The sequence below is a fragment of the Poromitra crassiceps genome (genome assembly GCF_964638095.1).
Source record: "Poromitra crassiceps genome assembly, chromosome: 13".
NCBI classification, from domain to species: Eukaryota; Metazoa; Chordata; class Actinopteri; order Beryciformes; family Melamphaidae; genus Poromitra; species Poromitra crassiceps.
In genome coordinates, this window is record NC_139644.1 from 33,994,520 (window position 1) to 34,016,437 (window position 21,918).

Here is a 21,918-nt window from a genome sequence, read left to right on the forward strand (position 1 = left end):
ATCATATTACCTTTGTCTGGCTTGGTATGGTCATGCTCCCTCACCACCATGCATGAACACAGGCAGCTAACAGGCTCTCTCAGCCCAGCAACGCACATTTAAACTCTCTGCTGCACACTTTGTTGCGATCCAACTAGCTTATATTCATCTTTAATGACATGTTTTTCGATTTGCTGCAATGATACATGATTGTGTTGTTGATGAGAGAAGGGGCAGTGTCAAAACATCACCATTCCTTATTGAGGTCCGTGGAACAAAAGCTTCTACTGAAAGAGGAGGGGTAAGGTGGGAGTTTGTTACACTGTTGCAAAACATGGAGCTCCGATGAAAACATACAATGATATCAAACAGCTGAGAATGGATACATTGTGTTTACATTGTATCCCTTACCTGTCCAATGTCACCAACAACAACAGCCCCGGTCGCGTCTATCCTCGGTCGTTTGCACTCCGCCCCGGTCAAGTCGGGGAGAGCCACCGCCTGGGCTGTCTGAGCGTCGGGCTCCGCCGGGTCCCCTCGCTTCATCCCCCGGACAGCCGCTGGACCCCCGGCTGCGATCGCTGCTGTCTCAATGTCTCTTTCCCGGTCCATTATTCCCCGAGTAACGGGTAGCATTAGGGATGCAACGTCGGTCGACATTAACATTGGACGGCAGAAAGTCTCTGTTTTCACCTTTTGCTTTGTTTGTCCACAGCTCCAAATTCACAGTGGATTTGGCTTTGCCCAGGACGCGTAGACGGCTAATAATGTTGGACTGATCTTTAGCAATTCATCCAGCTTGTAACGTTAATGTTTATTGTCTAACTTAGCGTTAACGTTAGCTATTCGAGGCAGAGCATTATGACCCTGTGAGGCGTCTGCACAAAGCACATGAAGTATGGCTTTCTCAACAAAATAAAAAAACGAATAAAACGACGTTAAACCCTAACCTATTTCAATAAAGGACACAAGTCCAAATCTTTGATGCCTGACCAGCTAATTAGCTAGCTAACGTTAGCTAGCCTGCTAGCAACACATTCCGCTAGCTCTCTTTATAAATGTGGCTCGGTGAGCACACTCTCGCTGCCAATAATAGAAAATGTTGGAAATTAGCTCCGGGTATTAACGTTACTTCTCCTTGCGCGGGGCAAAGCAATCCTCTGCGCTTTCTCCGCTAACGCTGTTTGTGCATGGAGCCTGTCTGCCTGCTGTTCTTACCAGCCGTCTCCCTGCTTTTTAGCCCCTGGCTTCTTATCACTCACACCGTCCTTTCCCTCGCCGTGCTCTGCTATGGATGTGTCTTGGCTTGCGGACCGCTGGCTGGCGACGAACACGATTTCCTCTGGTCTAGTCCCAGTCGGTGTAACTCGTAGTGTGGGAAGGAGCCCGAGTGCACCGATCCACGGTCAGATTTGTTTACAGTCGCACTAGGCGCAGCGAGAGGACAGCGGTGTGATGGGCTGGTCCCAGGTCTGCGTTTCCTCTGTCTCCCTATTTTTCCTACCCACTCCCACCTCCACAGCTCCCCCACTCTTCTATATCCTCAGTTTATTCTCATAATCGCCCAATGAAAATGCATGTAACACTATTTTCCTATTCACAACCATTGCAAAAGATTTGCATTTTATTTTATTTTATTTTATTTTATTTTATTATTTTAATAAGCAGCATGGTGGGATCCATGCAGATGTTAATCCAAACATTATCTGAAATAAATTAATTTGAACCCATATGGAACAAATACAGTTGGTTCAGAATGTGTTCAGACATAAATGACAAAACCTGTATTTGTACACGTGCCTGATATTCAAATAGCCTAATTTTGAATGGCCAAAAGGCAAAATACATATTGCAGATAGGCACTGTGACTACACTGACTGCACAAAAACTAGCCTTGAGCACACTAATGAGGTGAGGCAATTAAAAGCCATCATGAAGTAAATCAAGTGGAGATGTATGTGGGTAAGCAGACGGGTTAGAGAAGGATTTGAGATAACTGAGATGGGGAATTTGCAAAAAGGGCTGCGGCATCTGGAAGATGTCCCTAATAAATTATACATTCCATGTATGCGCATATAGGAAGAAAATCTATTTACAGTGCTGAAATGTATTGGGAATGAAGGTCATGTACATGCAGCATACAAATACATGTTTGGACAATTCTGCAGCATATGTCTAGCATATTCTGCTCATATTTTAATAATTTCAAGTAGCCTTATGCCTATGTCAAATGTATTTTCGCAGTAAGGGCATAGCCTGGAAAATCAAAGAAGAGCTCTGGGTTGTCAACTGTGTCAAGGAAGGAAATAAAACAGTTGATAAAAATAAAGCAAAAGAGCAGGCAGGCAGGCCCAGAGGTTGGTTATTTTGAGGGAATGACTGTATGGTCGTGTTTTTAATGATATTGCGCCCCCTGGTGGAGATGTAACAACGGAGTTTATAGGGGGAACATTTGAATCCTGACAGAAAGAAGGGGGGGGGGGGTGGTAAAGTCTATGGTGAATTTATTGTCATACAATTCATACCAATATAACACTTAATCAAATACTGTTGCTATTCTATGGAAAGGTTTATAGTGGTAAAGTTGCAATAACCCAGGCAGGAGGAAATACGTCAAAGAAAGAAATGCTGTCTCTTTTAAACACACACACACACACACACACACACACACGCACACGCACACGCACACGCACACGCACACACACACACACACACACACACACACACACACACACACACACACACACACACACACACACAGCTATCTTAGTGAGGACATTCATTGACATAATGCATCGTTAGCCCCTAACCCTTAACCATCATAACTAACTGCATACCCTTTTTACCCTTACCTGAACCCAATTCGATACAAGCACACACACAGACACACAGACACAGACACAGACACACACACACACACACACACACACACACACACACACACACACACACACACACACACACACACACACACAGACACACACACACACACACACACACAGACACACAGACACAGACACAGACACACAGACACACACACACACACACACACACACACACACACACATAGACACACAGACACAGACACACACACACACACCTGTGATAACACCTCCACTAACTCTTCACTTCACCCGACTGGTTCACAACAGATGATTGCTGCCCCTTTAGGCCGAATGCCAATGTGTGTGACTGTGTCAGAGTGTGTGTGTGTGTGTGCGCGCGCGTGCATGCGTGCGTGCATGTGAGTGAGTGTGTGTGTGTGTGCTCTCTCCTTCCCTCTGTGTGACTCACTCTATCAGCCTCTGTCTCTCCCCTGCTACCTGTCCCACTGCCACCCACTGAAGCTGTAATAACGGGCAGCAGAGAGGTCACATCAGCAGCTGCTCTCCCTGACAGAGGCTGTGGGAGCAGGCAGGAGCTTCCTGCAGCCACAGCCCCCACGTGAAAGCTCATGAAAAGATATGTGCTCTCTTTCTTTGACTGTGTACAACTTGAGCACGCCCTCAAGATCAGTGGCCCTCAAACCTTTTCATGTCAAGGACCCTGGCCTAAACGGACACAAATTAGACCACGGACTCCCATTTCATACGATTTTGTCCCATGGTCGCCCATCTGATATGATTTTAGCTTTTGTGATGACCCTCCCACTCATCATGGGCTTAAGAAGACCTTCAGCGAGTTCAGTCTCTCTCCCTCACTGATGCACCTTTTGTTCTGTTCTTTTTGTTTAATGTAGTTTTGTGTTATTGTCTCATTATTTTCAAGTAGTAAACTATTGTTTTACATTGATGACTCCCCTCATTTGTTACTTCCTTGAGCACTTGTAACATATTCCACAGAGACCAAAAATCAAGCCATTATCTCTCTCCTTCTGAAAAACCATAAAGATCCTCTGGAGTGCTCCAACTATGGACTTCAATTGTAAACTGTGATTTCTAACTGTTTGCTGAGGTGTTATGAAGGAGATTGGACACCTGTATCGCCACACTCGTCCATGCAGATCAATCAAGGCTTATAAAGGGCTTCTTATAAAGGGCTTCTTACTTCACATCATCGATGCAGCCGCAACTCAGGAGTCATGAGCTATCCTCCCATCGCACACAGAAAGGGCCTTTGACCAGACGGATCTTGAAACGCTTTGGCTTTGGCCGAACATCTACCTGGCCATCCTGGTGCACCTGAGTTTCTGTCGCGTCGATCGAACTGACTGGCGTGCCCTCTCTCCGCAGGCCTTCATTTTGCTCTGTTTCTTGAACCTCTCGCTCAGGCTGTCAGACATCATCCCAATATGTCACCCATAAAACAAACATCCCACTAATCTCTCTGTATATGCTGATGCCATCCTCTATTTATCCAACTCATCTAGTTCACTCCCACATGGAGAATTTGGCTCCTTCTCTGGTTATAAAATCAACTTCACAATGTCTATACTCTTATTCCTTTGAACTCAGCATCCAAGAGAGATATTTACCTCCTCTTCCATTTGCTCCATTTGGCTTACTTATCTTGGCATTCAGATCAGACAATCCCTTCCTTTAAAGGGTTTGGATTTTTTGACGTGTGTATGAGGTACTTGCATACAGTCAGTGTACTACATGCAGTAGAATGCAATTGTAGCCTATGCATGTGCGTATGTATAGGATACATGTATACATAGTAGTAGGCCTAATTGTATTGTCAAATCCCCTACCACCTACCACTTTTCTACTGAGGAATTACATGTTATAATCCACACTGTTCCAAGATATATTACTGTAAATATACCTGATAAAAAAAAATGGTCATGAAAAATAAATAAATGAAATGCTATTGATTACTATGGCCTAAAAATATATTGTTCTGCCTGGTGTCTGTAGAGACGTTAGGAGAGATAGGAAAACATGCCAGGCAATTGTTATCTTCCCACATGGTTTATTCATCGAGAGTTATTTATAGCGTGGGGTACTACTTGTCAACATATTAAATCAGATTCAGAGAGGGTAGATACATATATTTGTATATTCCCTGACCTTAAGAAAATAAGAACAAGAGCCTGTTGAATTTAGCATGCAGTGCAGTGCAAGTGCAAGTGCAAGTGCAAGTGCAAGTGCAAGTGCAAAGCATTTTTACTTGTCATTAGACATAATATCATATGACCTTACCTTATAATTGATGTGCAACTGCAACATCCTGAGAATGCAAACCAACAAGGCCATGACTTTACATCAAGGAGTGACACCGGCCCAGGATTAAACAACAACACCAACAACCCTGCTTCTGTTCACTGTTGAATGTCCTCTGCCCCACAGCTCCCTGTTGAATTATGGACCTCTGGATCCTTGTATGTGGTGTGTGTGTGTGTGTGTGTGTGTGTGTGTGTGTGTGTGTGTGTGTGTGTGTGTGTGTGTGTGTGTGTGTGTGTGAGACAGACAGACAGACAGACAGACAGACAGACAGACAGAGACAGAAAGGGAGACAGACAGACAGACAGACAGACAGAAAGGGAGACAGACAGACAGACAGACAGACAGAGACAGACAGACAGAAAGGGAGACAGACAGACATACAGAGACAGACAGACAGACAGACAGACAGACATACAGAGACAGACAGACAGACAGACAGACAGACAGACAGACAGACAGACAGACAGACAGACAGACAGACAGACAGACAGACAGACAGAGACAGACAGACAGACAGACAGACAGACAGACAGACAGACAGACAGACAGACAGACATACAGAGACAGACAGACAGACAGACAGACAGACAGACAGACAGAAAGGGAGACAGACAGAAAGGGAGACAGACAGAAAGGGAGACTGAAAACACTGCATAATTTCCTGTCCCTTCCTTGTTCTCAGACAGATTTAAGTTTCGGAATTAGATATCCAAACTGGCATCATTCATGTCATCTACTGTTGTTTATCTGATAGGGACAGCAGTTAACATAATCATACTTCACTATTGCAATGGAGTTTCTAACTACTGCTAATCTCCAACCCTAGTCCCCAGTTGGGCTTTTAAATAGACATATATCTAAATGTCTTGAAGTACAGAGCAAAATATATGTATATATTGGCAAATTTACTGGAAAAAGCCATACTTATAAGTTTCATTTCTCTTTGATTACCCTCCTGTTGAACTCCCCCGCCCTTCTTCTCCTGATAGGTGTTGCCTCCTGTCAGTCCAAACCTCCAAGCCAATGAAATTACTATGTGAGTTAAAAGAGGCGGGGCGTGCACTGTTTTTGGTTTTCCGCCGCTACAGGATATTTATCCTGTGATCTCTGTGTGAATGTTTGCTTCTGCTGTTCGCGGTCTGCACGAGGAGGGAACGTTAGTACGTTAGATCAAGAACATCAAAACGGGTATTGTGTGTGTATATTATTATTTAATTTGCATTTAATTCTGTCTGAAGTGCTATCATATGAGAGGCTGTGTTATCTGCGTAGCTAACGACTGAATGAATGTTAACGTCTTACCTTTGAACGTTAGTTAATTTGTTAATTAACATTATACTTTCGTTAACAAACATTTCACGCTAACAGTTGCCGCAAATAACTTAATTCACAAAGCTAAGATGTCATTATATTTATCGGCAGTATGTAGCGTTACTGAACTGAAGTGATAAAGAGATTCGTTTTCCAAACCTTGCAGACTTTGCCAGTGCCTTTCCCCCCCCAACAAAACAAACATGGCAGTAGACGGATGTGGCCTTGTGTGTAAATACATCCTCATCATTTTCAACATCATCTTTGCTGTAAGTACTAAATAACGTTACTCTCTTTGTATTGTACTGTGTTGTATGGGCTTGAGTTTGATTGCTAAGAAGGTCTCTGATTTTGTCTGAGAAATTTAGAGTCACACCTTTTATGATTTGACGACTGAAAAACGTCTCAGAATAATAACAAAATAGAAATTTGACAGTTTGTTGGTTTCTCTATAGACGGTTTTAACTTGACAACAAAAACATTCTAAATTGAACCCCCGCTCACTTCCTGTTGCAGTGTTTGCTATGGACATAAAAGAAAAAAAAACATTCAAGTGCAGGACTGACCATTCCGTGAAAACCGTCTATACAGCTGAGCAGCGAAAACAAAAGTAACGATGTCAAGTGAATATTTCTGCAGTTTGCCGAAGTGCTGTGGGGTTGCGCTCTGGTGAAAACTGTCTATACATGACATTAAAAGTGTTTACAGTTGGATCTTTAGAGCACCAGGAACGTCAAATTGTGCAATTTTCATGTGGTTTGCAGGCACGGATTGATGTTGCCTTCATAACTTTCGTTTCAGCAGTGCTGCCTTTGTTTCACATTGGTTTCACTTTGAAGTGGGACACAAGCCAACCCTGAGTTCCACAACTTCCCCCTTTTCATGATGATTGCAAAACACTGCAAAAACAAAACCACTTTAAGTCTTGTCATGGGGGGGGAATCATCCGTTCCTCCGTTCCTCCGTTCCTCATTGTAGGGCTATACAATGAGGAATAACCCGGCTATTAACTAACATGGTTTTAACCTGATTAATCTTTTTAATGCATCTGTTGTGTTGCATGCTGTTGTGTATTTGTGTTGTTTGACAGGAATTCATCTAGTCAAACAAACACATTCAGTTGTCTCGTTTACGTAGCTGTTCCACAAAGTCTATTTATTGCACCTTGGAAGATAGTTGCACGCCACATGTCAGTACATCAGCATTCCATGCGGCATGTCAGTTCTACACAGTGTAGGAATTTAGCCAGGGGCAAGGGCAAAAATGCCCCAATAAATCTCAGAATGCCCCTAAAAACCACGATCCAATAAAGTCGTCAATAAAGTTACTTATTTTCATTCAATTAATTTAATTTCCATCTCCATCTCTAACACACACTCAGCACATTGCAAGGCAAGCTGGTTGACAGAAGGAAGACGAAGAAGAACACACTTAAGTGCCCCCAAAAATAAATGTTGTAAATGTAAAACTTGTCCCCAAAATATTTTTTTAAATTTGCGACACAGTTCTACATGAGGGTGTGGCTGGTGTGATGGTGTGGTTTCTCACTTCCTCTTCAGCGTTCACTGGAAACACAACATCTGGATCAGTTGGATTTGGAGGATGTAAGTCTGTGTCACCAAGTACAAATAGAATAATGTTTGATTTCCTGTTTGACAGGTGGTGGGGTTGGCCTTTTTGGGACTCGGCTTGTGGCTGAGGTTCAGCAATGACACAAGAGGCATCTTTGAAATTGATGCCCTCAACTCAAGTGCATTTGTTATCGGTGAGTTCCGCTTTTACACACAACTTTTGTCCAGAAAATGCGAGAGAGAAAAAACTCAAGACTCAAGACATAACCAAAAACACTCTCCTCTTTCTCCTTCTCCATCAGTGGTAACCGTGCTGATTACTCTCGGTTCAGTGATGCTGATTGTGGTTGCCTTTGGGGACTACGGCGCCTGCAACGAGAACAGATGTGCTCTGAAAGTGGTGAGAAAAGTTATTCTCTTGACGTAACTTCCCTTGTAAACCGGAGCTGCAGCTGCTGTTGTTTGCGATGGCCTACAAGTACGTGTGTTAGTACTGCTGGAATACTAACAAAGTACTGGTTAGGAGTGAAATGAGCTTCGCAGCTATCTGTGACATCATGAGAGGAGATTTGAAGATTCAGGCAAAGGCATTGATTCCAGAATTAGAAGTGTGCATCTGTCCGTCCATCTGTCTTTGTTTATTTTTTATGCCTCTTGATGTGTTGTCATCCCGCCGCGTGGTATCGAAAATTGTATCGAGTATCGATATTTTCCTGGGTATCGGTATCGAAGTAGAAATTCCAGTATCGTGACATCCCTACTTATACTACTAATGCACTCTCAAAAATAGCTCCGGATAAGAACGTTAGCTAAATGCCATCTGAAGGCCATCTTCACCACCTGCCCTTACTAGAGGTATCACTTAGTGGATAAGCTTCTGCCTCAACAGGTAACAGACCAGTCAGAGGTTCAGGTAGGAAGCCCATTTACTGGTACTACAGCGGCACATAGCAGTGGTTTCAAGGTGTGAGTGGACAGACGTAGGCGAAGTGGGTGAATCAACACTCCTGCAATGTGGCAACAAAACTACAAAACCAAACACTAACTTGTTTCAATTTGAGTAATGCCCAAAAAAGTATCTGCTAGTCTGTGTCTGTCTTAAACACAACTGATATCAATTCAACGGCTTCAAGATCTTAGATGTTTTCCTCTTAAGATATTATATTCTCAGTGGTCATTAAAAGTGGATTGAGTTTTAAATATATTTTCAGATGAAGAAAAGTTTTGTAGTCAAGAGGTGTGTCTTTTTAATATTAAGCTTAAAGTCTCATGAGAGGAAGCGATGCACCCTGCACATAGCCAGGATACACTTCTTCGGAAGAGATTGTAACAGTCTTTTATGCGTCTCCCAATGACGCACAGAAATGTGCTGACAACAGATAAGTTGGCGCTGAATCAGAGACATGGTACAGTCAGTGAGTTGTGGTTCAGAGATTACTGTACATGTGATGAACGTTCTGAGCATTCGTTAGAAACGACACATTCTTAGATTAGACCAGAGTACTGATGTTGATCATGTATTCATTTAAGTTATCACAACACTTTTAGACTTTCTTTTTTTATGCCTCCGCCGGCGATAGCCAGGCCGGAGGCATTATGAATTTGGGTTGTCTGTACTTCTGTCCGTCCGTCCGATGTTGGTTAACACGATATCTGAGGAACACCTTCACGGAATTTCATCAAATTTGCCTTAGTCTCGCTGGCCAGCCTCCTCTCCCTTCGGTCCGGGGAGTCTGGCGCCGCAGGTCTCCATAACTGGGATGAACCCTCCCCTGCTCTACTCTGCTCTCCCATTTGAGCGACTGTTTCGGTGGCAGCCGGATGTCCGCTCCCGGCTTATTACAAGCTCTGTCATTGGCTCCGACCATGTCAATCAGAGTGGCTTCCGCTCCCTCCTCCCTGTGTGTCGCTGTAAATAGTGCCCTGCCGCCACAGTAAAAACAACAACGCTAACTAGCTAGCAAGCTAATGGCAGAAACCTACACGCTAGCTCGTTGCTACACGCTGAAAACGGCAAGTTGGATTGTTTGAAACTAGTTTCCAAGAGCACTGCCGCTAAGCGCCGCCCATCGCAATCCCACTATGGAGACCTGCGGCGCCAGACTCCTCGGACGGAAGGGAGGGGAGGCTGGCCAGCGAGACAAAATTTGCCTCAAACGTAGATTTGCACTCAAGAATGAACTGATTAGATTTTGGTGGTCAAACGTCAAAGTTCAAGGTCACTGTGACCTCACGAACGCCATTCCCAACCTCGTTAACGTGATATCTCAGGAACGGCTTGATGGAATTTCTTTTCCCATTTGGCTCAAACGTCAAAGTCTGGACAGACATGCATGTCGACTGCTCACTTGTTGGCGGAGGCATATATCCGCGGTGCGGTCGTTCTAGTTTTTTATTACGAAAGTGATATTCAATTGGGCTGAAACTCATTTCTAAGTTGCATACCAATGAAGGGTTTTAAATGCTACTTGCAATGCAACCTGCAGACTCAGATTCTTATCAGATTTTGTAACCACAAAGTATTGAAACCACCTCGGTCGGATGTTCAGCAACATCCACGGTGCACAGCTGGAAGGTCCCTGAAACATTGAGATCCAGCTCAGGGTTCTCAGGGGCTCTTTGAAATCCTTGAAAGTTTGTGAATTTGAAAAATAGAAATCAAGGCACTAAAAGTTTTTGAAAATAGACATGGGTCATTAAAAGTGCTTGAATGTAGGGTTTTTCCTGTATAGAGAATGCACCCCCATCACATTTTACTCCAGCTCTCACCAAGTGAAAACTTAACAACTGCAACTAACACAGCGCAGTTGAGTTGTGCGCGTCTATTAGTTCTCATTATAAAAATGCAGTGTCGTACTGTAATTAACCTTGATCTGTCTCACACTATGCTGTGTTGATCCATGTGTCACACTATGCTGTGTTGATCCATGTCTCACACTATGCTGTGTTGATCCATGTCTCACACTATGCTGTGTTGGCTCCTTGAAAAAAGTCCTTGAATGAGATGTTGAAGAAGGCGTGGGAACCCTCTCAGCTGCACCGTTGACTCTTTGTCTCATTATTTGGCAGCATGCACGCGCTTGTTTTAACTGATCCTCCTCTCTGTCCGCGGCAGCTTTCATGCCCTCCTGTGCACAAAGGTCAAAGGTCAAGCCCGGCATGTGATGTTCTATCCACCACAAAGTGGCCTTAAGAAACCATCAAAGAAACACATGCACTGATGATCTGAAAATAACTGTGGTTTTTCATCCCCTTTCTTCCTGTTTCATGTTTAACCGTAGTTTCCTGTTGTACCTCTGAACAGGGCAGAGCGCCTCGCCCTGCTCTCTGTCGGGGGAAGTCCCAAGCCATTCCTTAAGAGTTGCGTAGCTCAAAGGCTGAAGATAAGGGAGGGAGAGATAGTTGACTGTGGGAAGTAACAGGGTTATGACACATGTTTGGTCAAGTTTAGTGAATCATAACCCAGGCTTTTCCTCATTTACTGCTATTACCATTCCTCAATTATACAGCATTCCGGGGGGGGGGGAAGGGGGGGTCGTCTGGTTAGTGTTTTGGTCAAAGCACTCACCTACGACCATGGTGATCCGGGTTCAATCCCGGCAGTCGTACTTCCGGCTTGGTCAGACGTTCCTACATATACGATCGGACGTGTCTGTGGGTGGGAATACTGGTGGGGTTATGAGTTGTGGTCACTGCACTAGCGCCTCCTCTGTTCAGTCGGGGTGCTTGTTTGGCGGTGGGGTGGGGACTGGGGGGGAATTGCGGGGAATTGCCTGATCCTCCCACGCGCTACACTCTGCAGGTGAAACTCCTCACTGTCAGGTGAAAAGAAGCGGCTGGCAACTGCACATGTATCGGGGGATGCATGTGCTAGTCTACTACGCTCTGCCCAGATCGGAAGAGGGGGTGGAACAACGACTGGGACAGCAGGGGCAATTGGCCAAGTACAATTGGGGAGAAAATTCTGGAGAAAAAAAATGTGATTAAAAAAATATATACAACATTCTTCACATCGTGAAATTCATGTTACTACACTCTGATTTGTACCACAGAAATGTAGTGCAGTCATTTTGCACAGTGATACATTGCATCTCCTGCACGCCTCCATGCATTGTATTCTGAGGGCCTCACAGCATCGATCACCCGGCCATTAGCAAGTCCCATTGTTTTATTCCAAGACTAGAGCGCTGTGTGAATATCAACCTGCTCTCATGCTCTGTGTGAATATCAACCTGCTCTCATGCTCCAGACTAGAGCGCTGTGTGAATATCAACCTGCTCTCATGCTCCAGACTAGAGCGCTGTGTGAATATCAACCTGCTCTCATGCTCCAGACTAGAGCGCTGTATGAATATCAACCTGCTCTCATGCTCCAGGCAGCTCACTAACCAAGGGAGTCAAATCCTAGTTATTGTGACTCATCATGGTAATGTGCCCAGAAGCTGCCTGCCGGTACCCACTCTCTCATCCATGATTCATGAGGAGTATCACCTTGAACATGTCACCAAGTCTCTCGGTCTCTGAGTCTCATCAATTATTGCACTATGAATCAAGAGTGGTTTTAGCAGTTAAAACGCTTCAGTGACCTGTGAAGTGAACACATGACATTTTCCACCCAAACTGCATTTTAGGATCCACTTTGCCCTGAACCTTTGTAGAAGCCCAAGAGTTAAAATCTCCCCTGTAGCATTTCATGTGTTTGCACACATTTGTGTGAGAAGACGCATGAGAATAGTGTCATTCCATGCTTGACCTGTTCCCGTGACTCATTCGGATCGTTCGCCTCTTTTCTTTCAGTTCTCCGTCCTTCTGGCCCTTCTGGCCTGTGCTGAAATCGCAGCTGGAGCCTACACCTACAGCCAGCGTGATCAGGTAAGAGAGCCTAACAGAATGCTCACCTTCAGCAGGAGTGATGAGGTAAGAGGGGCCTAACAGAATGCTCACCTTCAGCAGGAGTGATGAGGTAAGAGGGGCCTAACATAATGCTCACCTTCAGCAGGAGTGATGAGGTAAGAGGGACCTAACATAATGCTCACCTTCAACAGGAGTGATGAGGTAAGAGGGGCCTAACAGAATGCTCACCTTCAGCAGGAGTGATGAGGTAAGAGGGGCCTAACATAATGCTCACCTTCAGCAGGAGTGATGAGGTAAGAGGGACCTAACATAATGCTCACCTTCAACAGGAGTGATGAGGTAAGAGGGGCCTAACAGAATGCTCACCTTCAGCAGGAGTGATGAGGTAAGAGGGGCCTAACATAATGCTCACCTTCAGCAGGAGTGATGAGGTAAGAGGGACCTAACATAATGCTCACCTTCAACAGGAGTGATGAGGTAAGAGGGACCTAACAGAATGCTCACCTTCAACAGGAGTGATGAGGTAAGAGGGGCCTAACAGAATGCTCACCTTCAGCAGGAGTGATGAGGTAAGAGGGGCCTAACAGAATGCTCACCTTCAGCAGGAGTGATGAGGTAAGAGGGGCCTAACAGAATGCCTAACAGAATGCTCACTTATAGCCTATTATAGTATATGAAGAAAATATATATATAAATGTTTCTGACCTGAATATTGTCTTGTATTTGTCACTGTTTAGGTGGGGCTGTTTCTTACAGAGTTCTATGCTAGCATGTACTATCTGTATATAACGAGCACAGACCCAGCTATTGCCCTCACACTCACATTCGTCCACAACATGGTAAGCACACATTCTGAGCATTCCCCTCCTTCATGCAATGCACAATTTAGCTTATTATTGATTATTATTTTTTGACGCTGCCTATCTCCCTTCATCTCCCTCCTCCTCCTCCACTCTGTAGCTGCACTGCTGTGGTCTGACGGGGGTGACTTTGGTGGAGATTGTTCAACTGACGTGTCCCAAACCAGACACGTTCCTCGAGCACATCATCCAGCCTGTAAGTAGGTGCTAAGGTTTGGAGCCACGCTGAGGAAAGTGGTGGTCAACATTATGCGCTAATATGTGGAAAACAACACAACATTTTCAGGTCATCACATGTTTAATTATTAGCTGTATTTGTGTAGGGCAGGATGACCCAATAAGAATAAAGATGATGAAGATGTAGGCCAGACGTTTGGCCACTTTGTGAAAGCAAGCTTAGATGAAATGGAACTTTGTCTATCTTGTGGACATTTGGTTACCTACATGATGGAGCTGACGTACATTTCCACACATGCCCTTACGAGTTGGCCTACTGTCTTGGTCTCTGTACAGAGCTGCCCTGGAATCATTGCAAATTGGTCGGAGACAAAAGGACCGCAGGCGATGGGCATCTTCGGTGGAATCGGGGCTCTTCTGGTAGGCAACTGCACCACACGCTGCAGTCAATTATTGTATACATACTGTACAAGCAGTGTCTGAAATTAACCTTTTGGCCGGTAAACCGTCAGATTTTTTTTTACCTGGCAACAACAACAAAATTACATGATTTAAAAAAAAAAAAGTTAATTAATTAACACATTCACTGCCAGCCGTTTTTTAAATACTGTAGGTAGGTTCTGCCAAGTTTTTTTTTTGAGGATTCTGGCTCATCTTTCAAGAGCCGAGGATTCTTTTCTGCTAAGATTTTGTGAACACAAATGATCTCAAAAGAACTAATAGAATGTGTGCTTTCTCTGTCTAAAAGAGTTAGTTTGTAGAGTTAGTAGTTATGTAGGCATTAGCAGTAGAATACAGCATGGTTTCAGCGTCTGAAAATTTATTCTGAGATAAATGGCTTTTTGTGAAATTCGATAGAACAGTCACTTTAACCATTTATTTTTGGCGTAAGACGTCAGACATCTAAACAATAGTTTTGAACAGTAATTTCCTCCATAGCAGCAGGAAACCCCCCTCTCCTTCAAACTCCTCCCTCCATGGGTGTGTCTCTGGTGGCTTTGCAGCGTTTGTCACAAGGGAGGCTCTGCCTGTCTGTGCTGCCTGGCTGCTGGCGGCTGCTCTTTGGGCGAGTCTGCATGAGTCGTTTCGGTTGTGAGCTCAGCTGCAATGAAGCTGCGTGCGATTGTGGGCTTTCTGCCGGTGTTTCAAAGTGTGTTGCACGCATAATCTATTATGCAAATTTGCAATCCCCCACCGCCAGCTCCCAGCGCGATAATGCGCGAAAGCGAAAGCGTTTTCGCCAATCCATTTTACAGTATGAGAATGGTTTCCTCGCGCGTTCCCCTGCAGTTTTGGCTTGGCTTTTTCTAGTCTGGAGAGCACTGTCGCCACTTAGTGGGTCGGTGGAATGGGTTGTACACGTTCGGTGGCTCCAATATTTTTATAGGAGACGTGGGGGGCGTTGATCCACGTCCCACCGTCAATTTTTTTTTTTTTTTTTTTTTTGACGAGTCAACTCGTCATTGGCAGTCAACCGTTGGATTTTTTTTGACGAGTCAACTCGTCATTGGCAGTGAACGTGTTAAACACAGCATGGCCCCATGCTATACATACAACTATTCTGCACTTCATTTATATTTGATTACAGTCAAAAGACACGACTTAGTCAGGACACACACTGACTGATGGGGGAAACGGCTGCTTTTGCAGTGGAAAAAGTGCAAATGCAATTTTGTTGCAAGCATATTATGTGCCACATGTATGAAATGGATTGTGCACTACTGGAAGAACTCTGGTTAGAGGAGGAGAACATGGTCGCAGAATGTAGACTTTAGAGAAGCTAACACTAGGGCTGGCCCAAATCAATATCACGGTAAGGATTTTTCTCAATGTCTGAGATATGGCTTATGTATGCAAAATTACATTAAATAATCAAATTAATGTTCATCTCAATGAGTCAAATGGTAATGTTAGGAGTGATGTCAAACCAAACATATATTCAAACTATTTCTACCATACCTCATTTTATCTTGAGTTTTTAAGTAAAATTTGCTCATCCTCATCAATTTAGACAGCAGAAATGTGTGTCGATATCAAAAAATATCTTCATTTCATCACGGTATGATTCCACTGAAAGACAATCAATGATCATCTTGAATTATCGCCCAGCCCTAGCTAACACAAATAAGACAAACTTCATTTAATTTGTCTTTTGCCGTTTTGTCTTTGTAAAATGTTAACGACTTTCGACTAATTGTTTGTACTGTGCCTCCCTCTTGTTTCTCTGAACCCCGACGCTCCTCATCGCCTGCCTTTGAAACGCCATTCTTCTCCACTCCTTCCTCCATGGCTCCCTGTCTTAGATCGTAGCTCTGGTTTGCAGCACGACCCTCAGTAAACACATCAGCATTTCCATCGCAGCTCCTCAGTACATCATCCTGACTCCCCCCACCCCCGCTCTGTCCACCCAGCACTACCCCTATCCTCAGCATGGGTTCATCTCCACCTCCTACTCCTGTCCCGACCAAGACCCAGTGGTCTTCACTCCCCTCACCCAGGCTAATATCCCGGCTGTGGCTGTGGCTTAGTCCACTCTTTGTCTGTCACTTCTCACTGGCGCTGTTGAGCTACAGCATCTCCACACTCCATCTCACAATCTCCCGGGCATAGGAGGGAATAGGACTCTGTTTTTATCCTTCGTCGTCGCAGCTTTTAACATGCTCAAGTCCGTGTATCCTGGATGTCAAGTGAAAATCCACCCTAAAACACTTGAACACTGTTAAAATGACTGCCAATGCATTTCTGACCATATATAGTTTGATTGTGTCTTTTTCTTGTGGAGAACTGGCCAGTGTAGATGATGTGACTTCACATAGGTATTTCCTGCACAGCTACAATGCGTATAATGATAGTATAGATTTTTTTTAACGAGGCACATTTGGGGAATTCAAGTGTTTTAATCCAATTTAAAATGTGCTCAAATAAAGCTTTGATCTTTAACTAATTAGGTTTCTATACCCTAAAAGCACAAAAGCCGACAATGGCCAAAGACCATTCCTATTCTCAATCTGGCTGCTGGAAATCTGGCACCTCTGCTCGCATTGAGTGAGACATTAGTTCTTAGAATTTCTATACATTTAGATATATGGCCTGTGCCTGAACTCCTTCATCATCCTCAGTCCGGCAGCTAACCCCTGAAACAAACGCTTCCCTCTTGCTCCAATCACGACAGTAATGCGCCCGCACCTGACTGGTGCTTTAGCTAATATCAATCAACAGGAAATCCAATGAAGCAACCCCGATATGATTCATTTAGAACCCTTGACCTTCTAGCTGTATATTTGACTATGGGTGCTTGGCACAAGACTGTCAGCCAGTGTTATATGTTTGCTATGTCGTTTAAAGATGACATAGGTCAAGATGCCTTTTGCTGTAGCTGATATATGACAAGCACAACACTCATTCTTTCTTCTCTAAGGTCTGCAGGAGTTCAGATATACAGGTGTTGCCTTTAGATAAATGTACGGTGGCCATGAGGTCCAAATCACAACGACAAATAGGAAAACACAACAAATCACAAAACACAACGGCAAATAAAACGCTTTCAAAGTTGAGCTGGGTAATGGGTATTAAACTTTTAATCAAGTAAATTACTTGATCAATTTAATGTTAATGTGATGTTTTTGCTTTGTGGTTGTGATTTCGGTTTTGCACTGTGATTTGCTGGCGTATTTTCTCTTTTAATTTTATTTGCCGTTGTGTTGAATGATTTGTTGCGTTTTCCAATTTGCCGCTGTGGTTTTTGATTCGTTTTCCCATTTGCTGTTTTTTGATTTGTTGTTGTGTTTTCCTACTTGTAGTTGTGATTTGCAACTCACGACCACCTGGCATAAACAGAAGCTAGGAGGGACGAGACGCATCATCATTTTGTACCAATGTTCAACAATGATACATTGGGTGAAAGCTCCAAAAAAAGCATACCTGCCTTTTTCTGTTGGTACTGCACAAAATCAGTTATTTATATATTTATTCCCCCCCCCCATTTTGGGTGATCCCTGAACATAACACAAGTACAGGATTCTTCTTCCATTGAATTTGCAGCGGACTCGACACAGGGAAGACATACTGCCGTCCTCCACAAATCGGGTCAAAAACATGATGATTCAGCTCGGGCTTATAAATTATCTGAGGATATGGGCCAGAACCGCAATTATAAGCGGATTATGGCATGTGGGGCCCATTTTAATTCATTTCACTATCTCACAAAAGCAATGTTGCAAGAGTCGAATTTGTTGGAAATGGGCCCGCCAAGAAAATGTATTCACCAGTGTAAGCCGAGGAAAAAGGTTGATCCACCATGAATCAGAAGTGCTTCTCTAGGGGTTGTTGCAAGCCGTTCTGGGAAACATAGGTGCACCAAAATAGCCAGTCACAAAATAACAAAATGGATATCTAACTGTGTAAGAGTTTCTGAGGGTGGATTTTCTAGATTGCTCACAGAATATTTTCTCCTCTTCCATCATCTCACACAAGCTTCTCTGTGGCAGGGTGCAGTAGCGTTGATGGTAGCAGCAAACACGCAGCTCAACTTCTCCTCTCACACTCTGCAGCTGGTTGAATCCCCCGGAGGTGTAAACGGAGGTGGAGGTGTTAACATCACAACTCTTTGTCTCATCCCTATTTTCTGCTTTCTTGCTTTGCTTGCCCTCCTCCTGTGTCTGCATGGTAGATGACTGCCCTGGTGTGCGCCATTGTCCTCACCAAACAGATCAAGCGATGCCAGCAAGAGATCACTGCATACTATACGACCGTGTACTAAGAAGGGCGTTCTCTGTTGGGCCCTGCACTCCTCTGCCAAATCAACAAAGACCATCGCTGGAGTTCAGGCTAAGCCAGTTATCAACATGTTTACAGATCTTTGTCTGTGGCCAAAACACTGATCGTACATTTTATTTTCAACCCACAAGTGTTTTCTTTTTAAGTTTTATCATTTTTATTTTATGTTTTTATCCCAAGTCGTTCCGTTCTGACTAATAATTTGACTCATTGTGAAAAATGTGAACTTTGTCTGTAGGAGTATTTTTGTTTTGATTTGTAAAAGAACGACACTAGTTATGAGCACGAGATGACACGGTCACCGTGTCCAAAATGTCATCGTTGACACAGGTGTGTCCAACTGATTGAGACGCCAGGCAGACATTGTTTTTCAACTTTTATGTTAGGAGGACTTTCAAGCTTTTGAGACATTTAAACAATGTCAACAATGTTTCATAGGCTCCTTTACCTTTTGAGATGCCTTGATTGATGGTCCGGAGGTAGGTCTGAGCAAGCTGAACGAGTGTGGAAGTGTACGGCTCGCACACGTTTTTGTCACTTTTGTTTGGTTTGGAAACTAAAGACTTTGTTCAACGTTTTTTTAAATCCACATGAGCCCTTTAGATGGATGCATTGAGCCTTATTTGTGATCACGTGTAGCTACACTCGTGTACGGTCACATGCACTTCCATACTCATTCATCTTGCTCAGACCTACGTGACGTAAATGAAGAACCCATAAAACATGACGACACTGGATTAACGGTGTTGGAAACAAGTCCAGCTTTAAAGTCTGAAAGCGTGGAAGTCCTAACATTATTTCTTCTGTTGACTAAACTGAGGTCGCAATACTTGTCTCATTCACAATGGTCAGTGAGTGCCCATCAATATTTTATTTGTTTTAAATGTTTTAGTAGCTCTAAGTGAAATGGATGTTGCTCATAATGAGCCATTCTTCATGTTGCTGCAGACTGTCACAATAGGCAGTGTGTTTGTGTACTGGCCTGACAGGCCTGTACATCATTATGGGCCTGTTATCAGTGAGCTCTGACAGCAGCCCATCCATCTGAAGTGTGGATATGGCACATTTCTCACCGCATCGCTTTCCTTACGTTTACTGCTCCTATTCTATTGCTGCTTTTGTTAAGTCAAGCGACCATATTTGCACGTACATTATGGAAAAGGGACCTTTTTTTCTACAAATTGTCTATACGGAGTCATTCATAGCCTTTGTGTGTTCAAAATGGCAGCCATCGCATACTGTTAGTGCATCCCAAATTACCATCTACACATTGCCCATTACACCATCCATTAACTTGTCACGCTATTAACAATATAACTTTCTACTGGTAAAACACTGGAATTTTGGCTTCTCTTTTTGCCCAGTTCCTTCACAAACATTCATTTTTAGAATGCACAGATGTTCATTTGTAATTGTAGAATAGTTTGAATGGTACATGGTTTGTTACATTTTGTCTTGTACCTGTTGCACACACATTCATTTAAATACAATCAAGATGTATGTCCAGTAAGAGTCACACCAGAGAATAAAGTTAAGAGCCTCCTTGATTCTGAGAATTATACTTTGCAGGCTTTCCCCAGTCAAGGAGTTAGGACAGACTGTTGAACATTGATTGTCTCAACACTTCAGTGGAAGTGCTTTACAGCTGTGAAGCCTAAGTGCTGCATTCCTGTAAAAGCCAGTTTGGTACTTAAGAGAACTGCTCGCCCTTAATGTGAGTTTACTTTCTCCCCTCAGGTTCTTTTCTGTAGTTTGTATAAAAGTTTCATCAGTGACCAAAGTAAAAGGATTTAGCGAGTGTCTTGTATTTAAAAAAAAATAAAAGCCTGGGGGATTTTTTTGATTTTGCCATGTGTTAAATTGCTTAAGCTTTTTTTCAAATATGCCTGCCTACAAACTCTGTACTACTGACTGTAGCATTGCACTAATTTGAAGTTTGCTTTTGAAGAAATAAATGTTCCAAAGATATTTACCCCCTCAACACGATTCATGCCTTTATTTTCACAAAATGAGAAAAACACGAGGTCTGTTATGTTGTAGTCTTTATTTCATTGCTCATCGTCTCTCTCGGGAGCTAGGAGGGAAAAAGAAGTCCACGTTAACGGCATAGAAAAATAAGAACCTCAAATACTGTCATGACCTTTGCAGTCCAGCCCCAAGACTTTTTTAGGACTCACTTAGATTGTGTTATTTGTATCATTCATGTAAGAAAGTTTCTTTTTGTGTTGGGTCTTTCAAGTCTGGAGCCCAGAAGTCCCCAAGTGACATACCAGTTCAAGTAAAGATGACAAAATTCAAGCTGAGTTTTTCTGTGCCAACATTAATATACAGTTGGTCCATCACCTCAACACAAACTCTACTTACTGCTGACGCAGCCTACAGTGCAGTCACCATCTGCAGCTGAGCACACTTCCGTCGTGCACAAAAAGTAGACCTGAGGGGGGGGAGAGATGACAAAGAGGAGAAGCAGATTTGAATGGGATTTGCTATATTGTTACCATAATCCCAGTGGAACCCACGTTATCTTCAACCAGCCTGAGGTTGAAAGCCCCACGTTAGAAGTCACTTCAAAGGGCAAGAATAGACATTGAGTTGAATGAGCGTGTGTGTAAAGTGGGACGTACCTCTGGGTCCTCCAGGTGAGAGTATCCTCCCTTTAGGTGGGAGGGACTTCCTGTGGGTAGCGACAGGAAGCTGGTGATGGCCAGCCACCGGGTGTGGTGGGGGTTGGAGGGGGGGCGGGGGAGGAAGCAGGTGGGAGGCTTGGTCACTGCTGGGACAGCTGAAAAACACGTCAAATGTAACACTATTACAACTCAAGATGACTTTTTGTGAATGATGAAAAGCCTTACTATGTTTTAGCCGACGGCTGCTCAATTATAAATTACACACAGTGAGAATAAAGATGATATTGCTATACAAGTGGGAAGAATTGTCAGTATCCTGATAGTGACAGCTGTTTGTGAAAAGTGAGCCAAACAGCAACACTTCATATTTCCATGTACAAACTGAGCAATCTAACTGCAGTGGGAATAAACGGCTCCCTGGTGCTGGTTATCCTCTTCAGTTGAGGCACTTTAAAGCGGCAGCCGGAGGAGGAAACGGGCACAAACGGCCCTCTAGAGAGGAGAACCAGCGCAGTCGAGAACGACTGACAACCCTGTCAAAAGACAGCAGTCACCATACCGGCCGTTTTCATACTCAACCTGCCTAGACAGGCGGC

General features: G+C 43.7%; 2 protein-coding genes across 8 annotated transcripts in view; one reads left to right on the forward strand and one right to left on the reverse strand.

Moving 5' to 3' along the window:
* LOC310788195 (RNA binding protein fox-1 homolog 2-like) overlaps nt 1-645 on the reverse strand; it is a gene marked incomplete at its 5' end in the record, with an annotated part of 66,223 nt that extends 65,578 nt beyond the window's left edge. For all 5 annotated transcript variants that reach the window (XR_014553295.1, XM_083649727.1, XM_083649726.1 and 2 more), the window contains one exon: nt 391-645. Coding sequence is in view for 4 of the 5 variants with exons in the window: in XM_083649727.1 (XP_083505853.1) it covers nt 391-645 (255 nt within the window). The remainder of the gene's footprint in view (nt 1-390) is intronic.
* A 5,620-nt stretch (nt 646-6,265) lies between these two features.
* Nucleotides 6,266-20,519, forward strand: cd9r (CD9 molecule related). Of its 3 annotated transcripts, none has more exons than XM_083649437.1 (9): nt 6,266-6,335; nt 6,625-6,727; nt 8,118-8,223; nt 8,332-8,429; nt 12,826-12,900; nt 13,620-13,721; nt 13,843-13,938; nt 14,256-14,339; nt 16,223-20,519. In XM_083649437.1, exons 2-9 carry the CDS (start codon nt 6,662-6,664, stop codon nt 16,445-16,447), a joined length of 852 nt encoding a protein of 283 aa, XP_083505563.1. In that variant the 5' UTR covers nt 6,266-6,335; nt 6,625-6,661; the 3' UTR covers nt 16,448-20,519. The 3 variants fall into 3 exon arrangements, with proteins under 3 accessions (XP_083505563.1, XP_083505562.1, XP_083505564.1); XM_083649436.1 differs by having other exon boundaries at nt 6,282-6,342; XM_083649438.1 differs by having other exon boundaries at nt 6,282-6,342; nt 18,589-20,519.
* Nucleotides 20,520-21,918: the final 1,399 nt, after the last annotated feature.

Coding starts and splice junctions, on each gene's coding strand:
- cd9r (XM_083649437.1), top strand. CDS start 6,662: ATGGCAGTAGACGGATGTGGCCTTGTGTGTAAATACATCCTCATCATT. Junction 8,224..8,331: donor CTCAAGTGCATTTGTTATCG/GTGAGTTCCGCT, acceptor CTTCTCCATCAG/TGGTAACCGTGCTGATTACT. Junction 8,430..12,825: donor ACAGATGTGCTCTGAAAGTG/GTGAGAAAAGTT, acceptor CTTTTCTTTCAG/TTCTCCGTCCTTCTGGCCCT.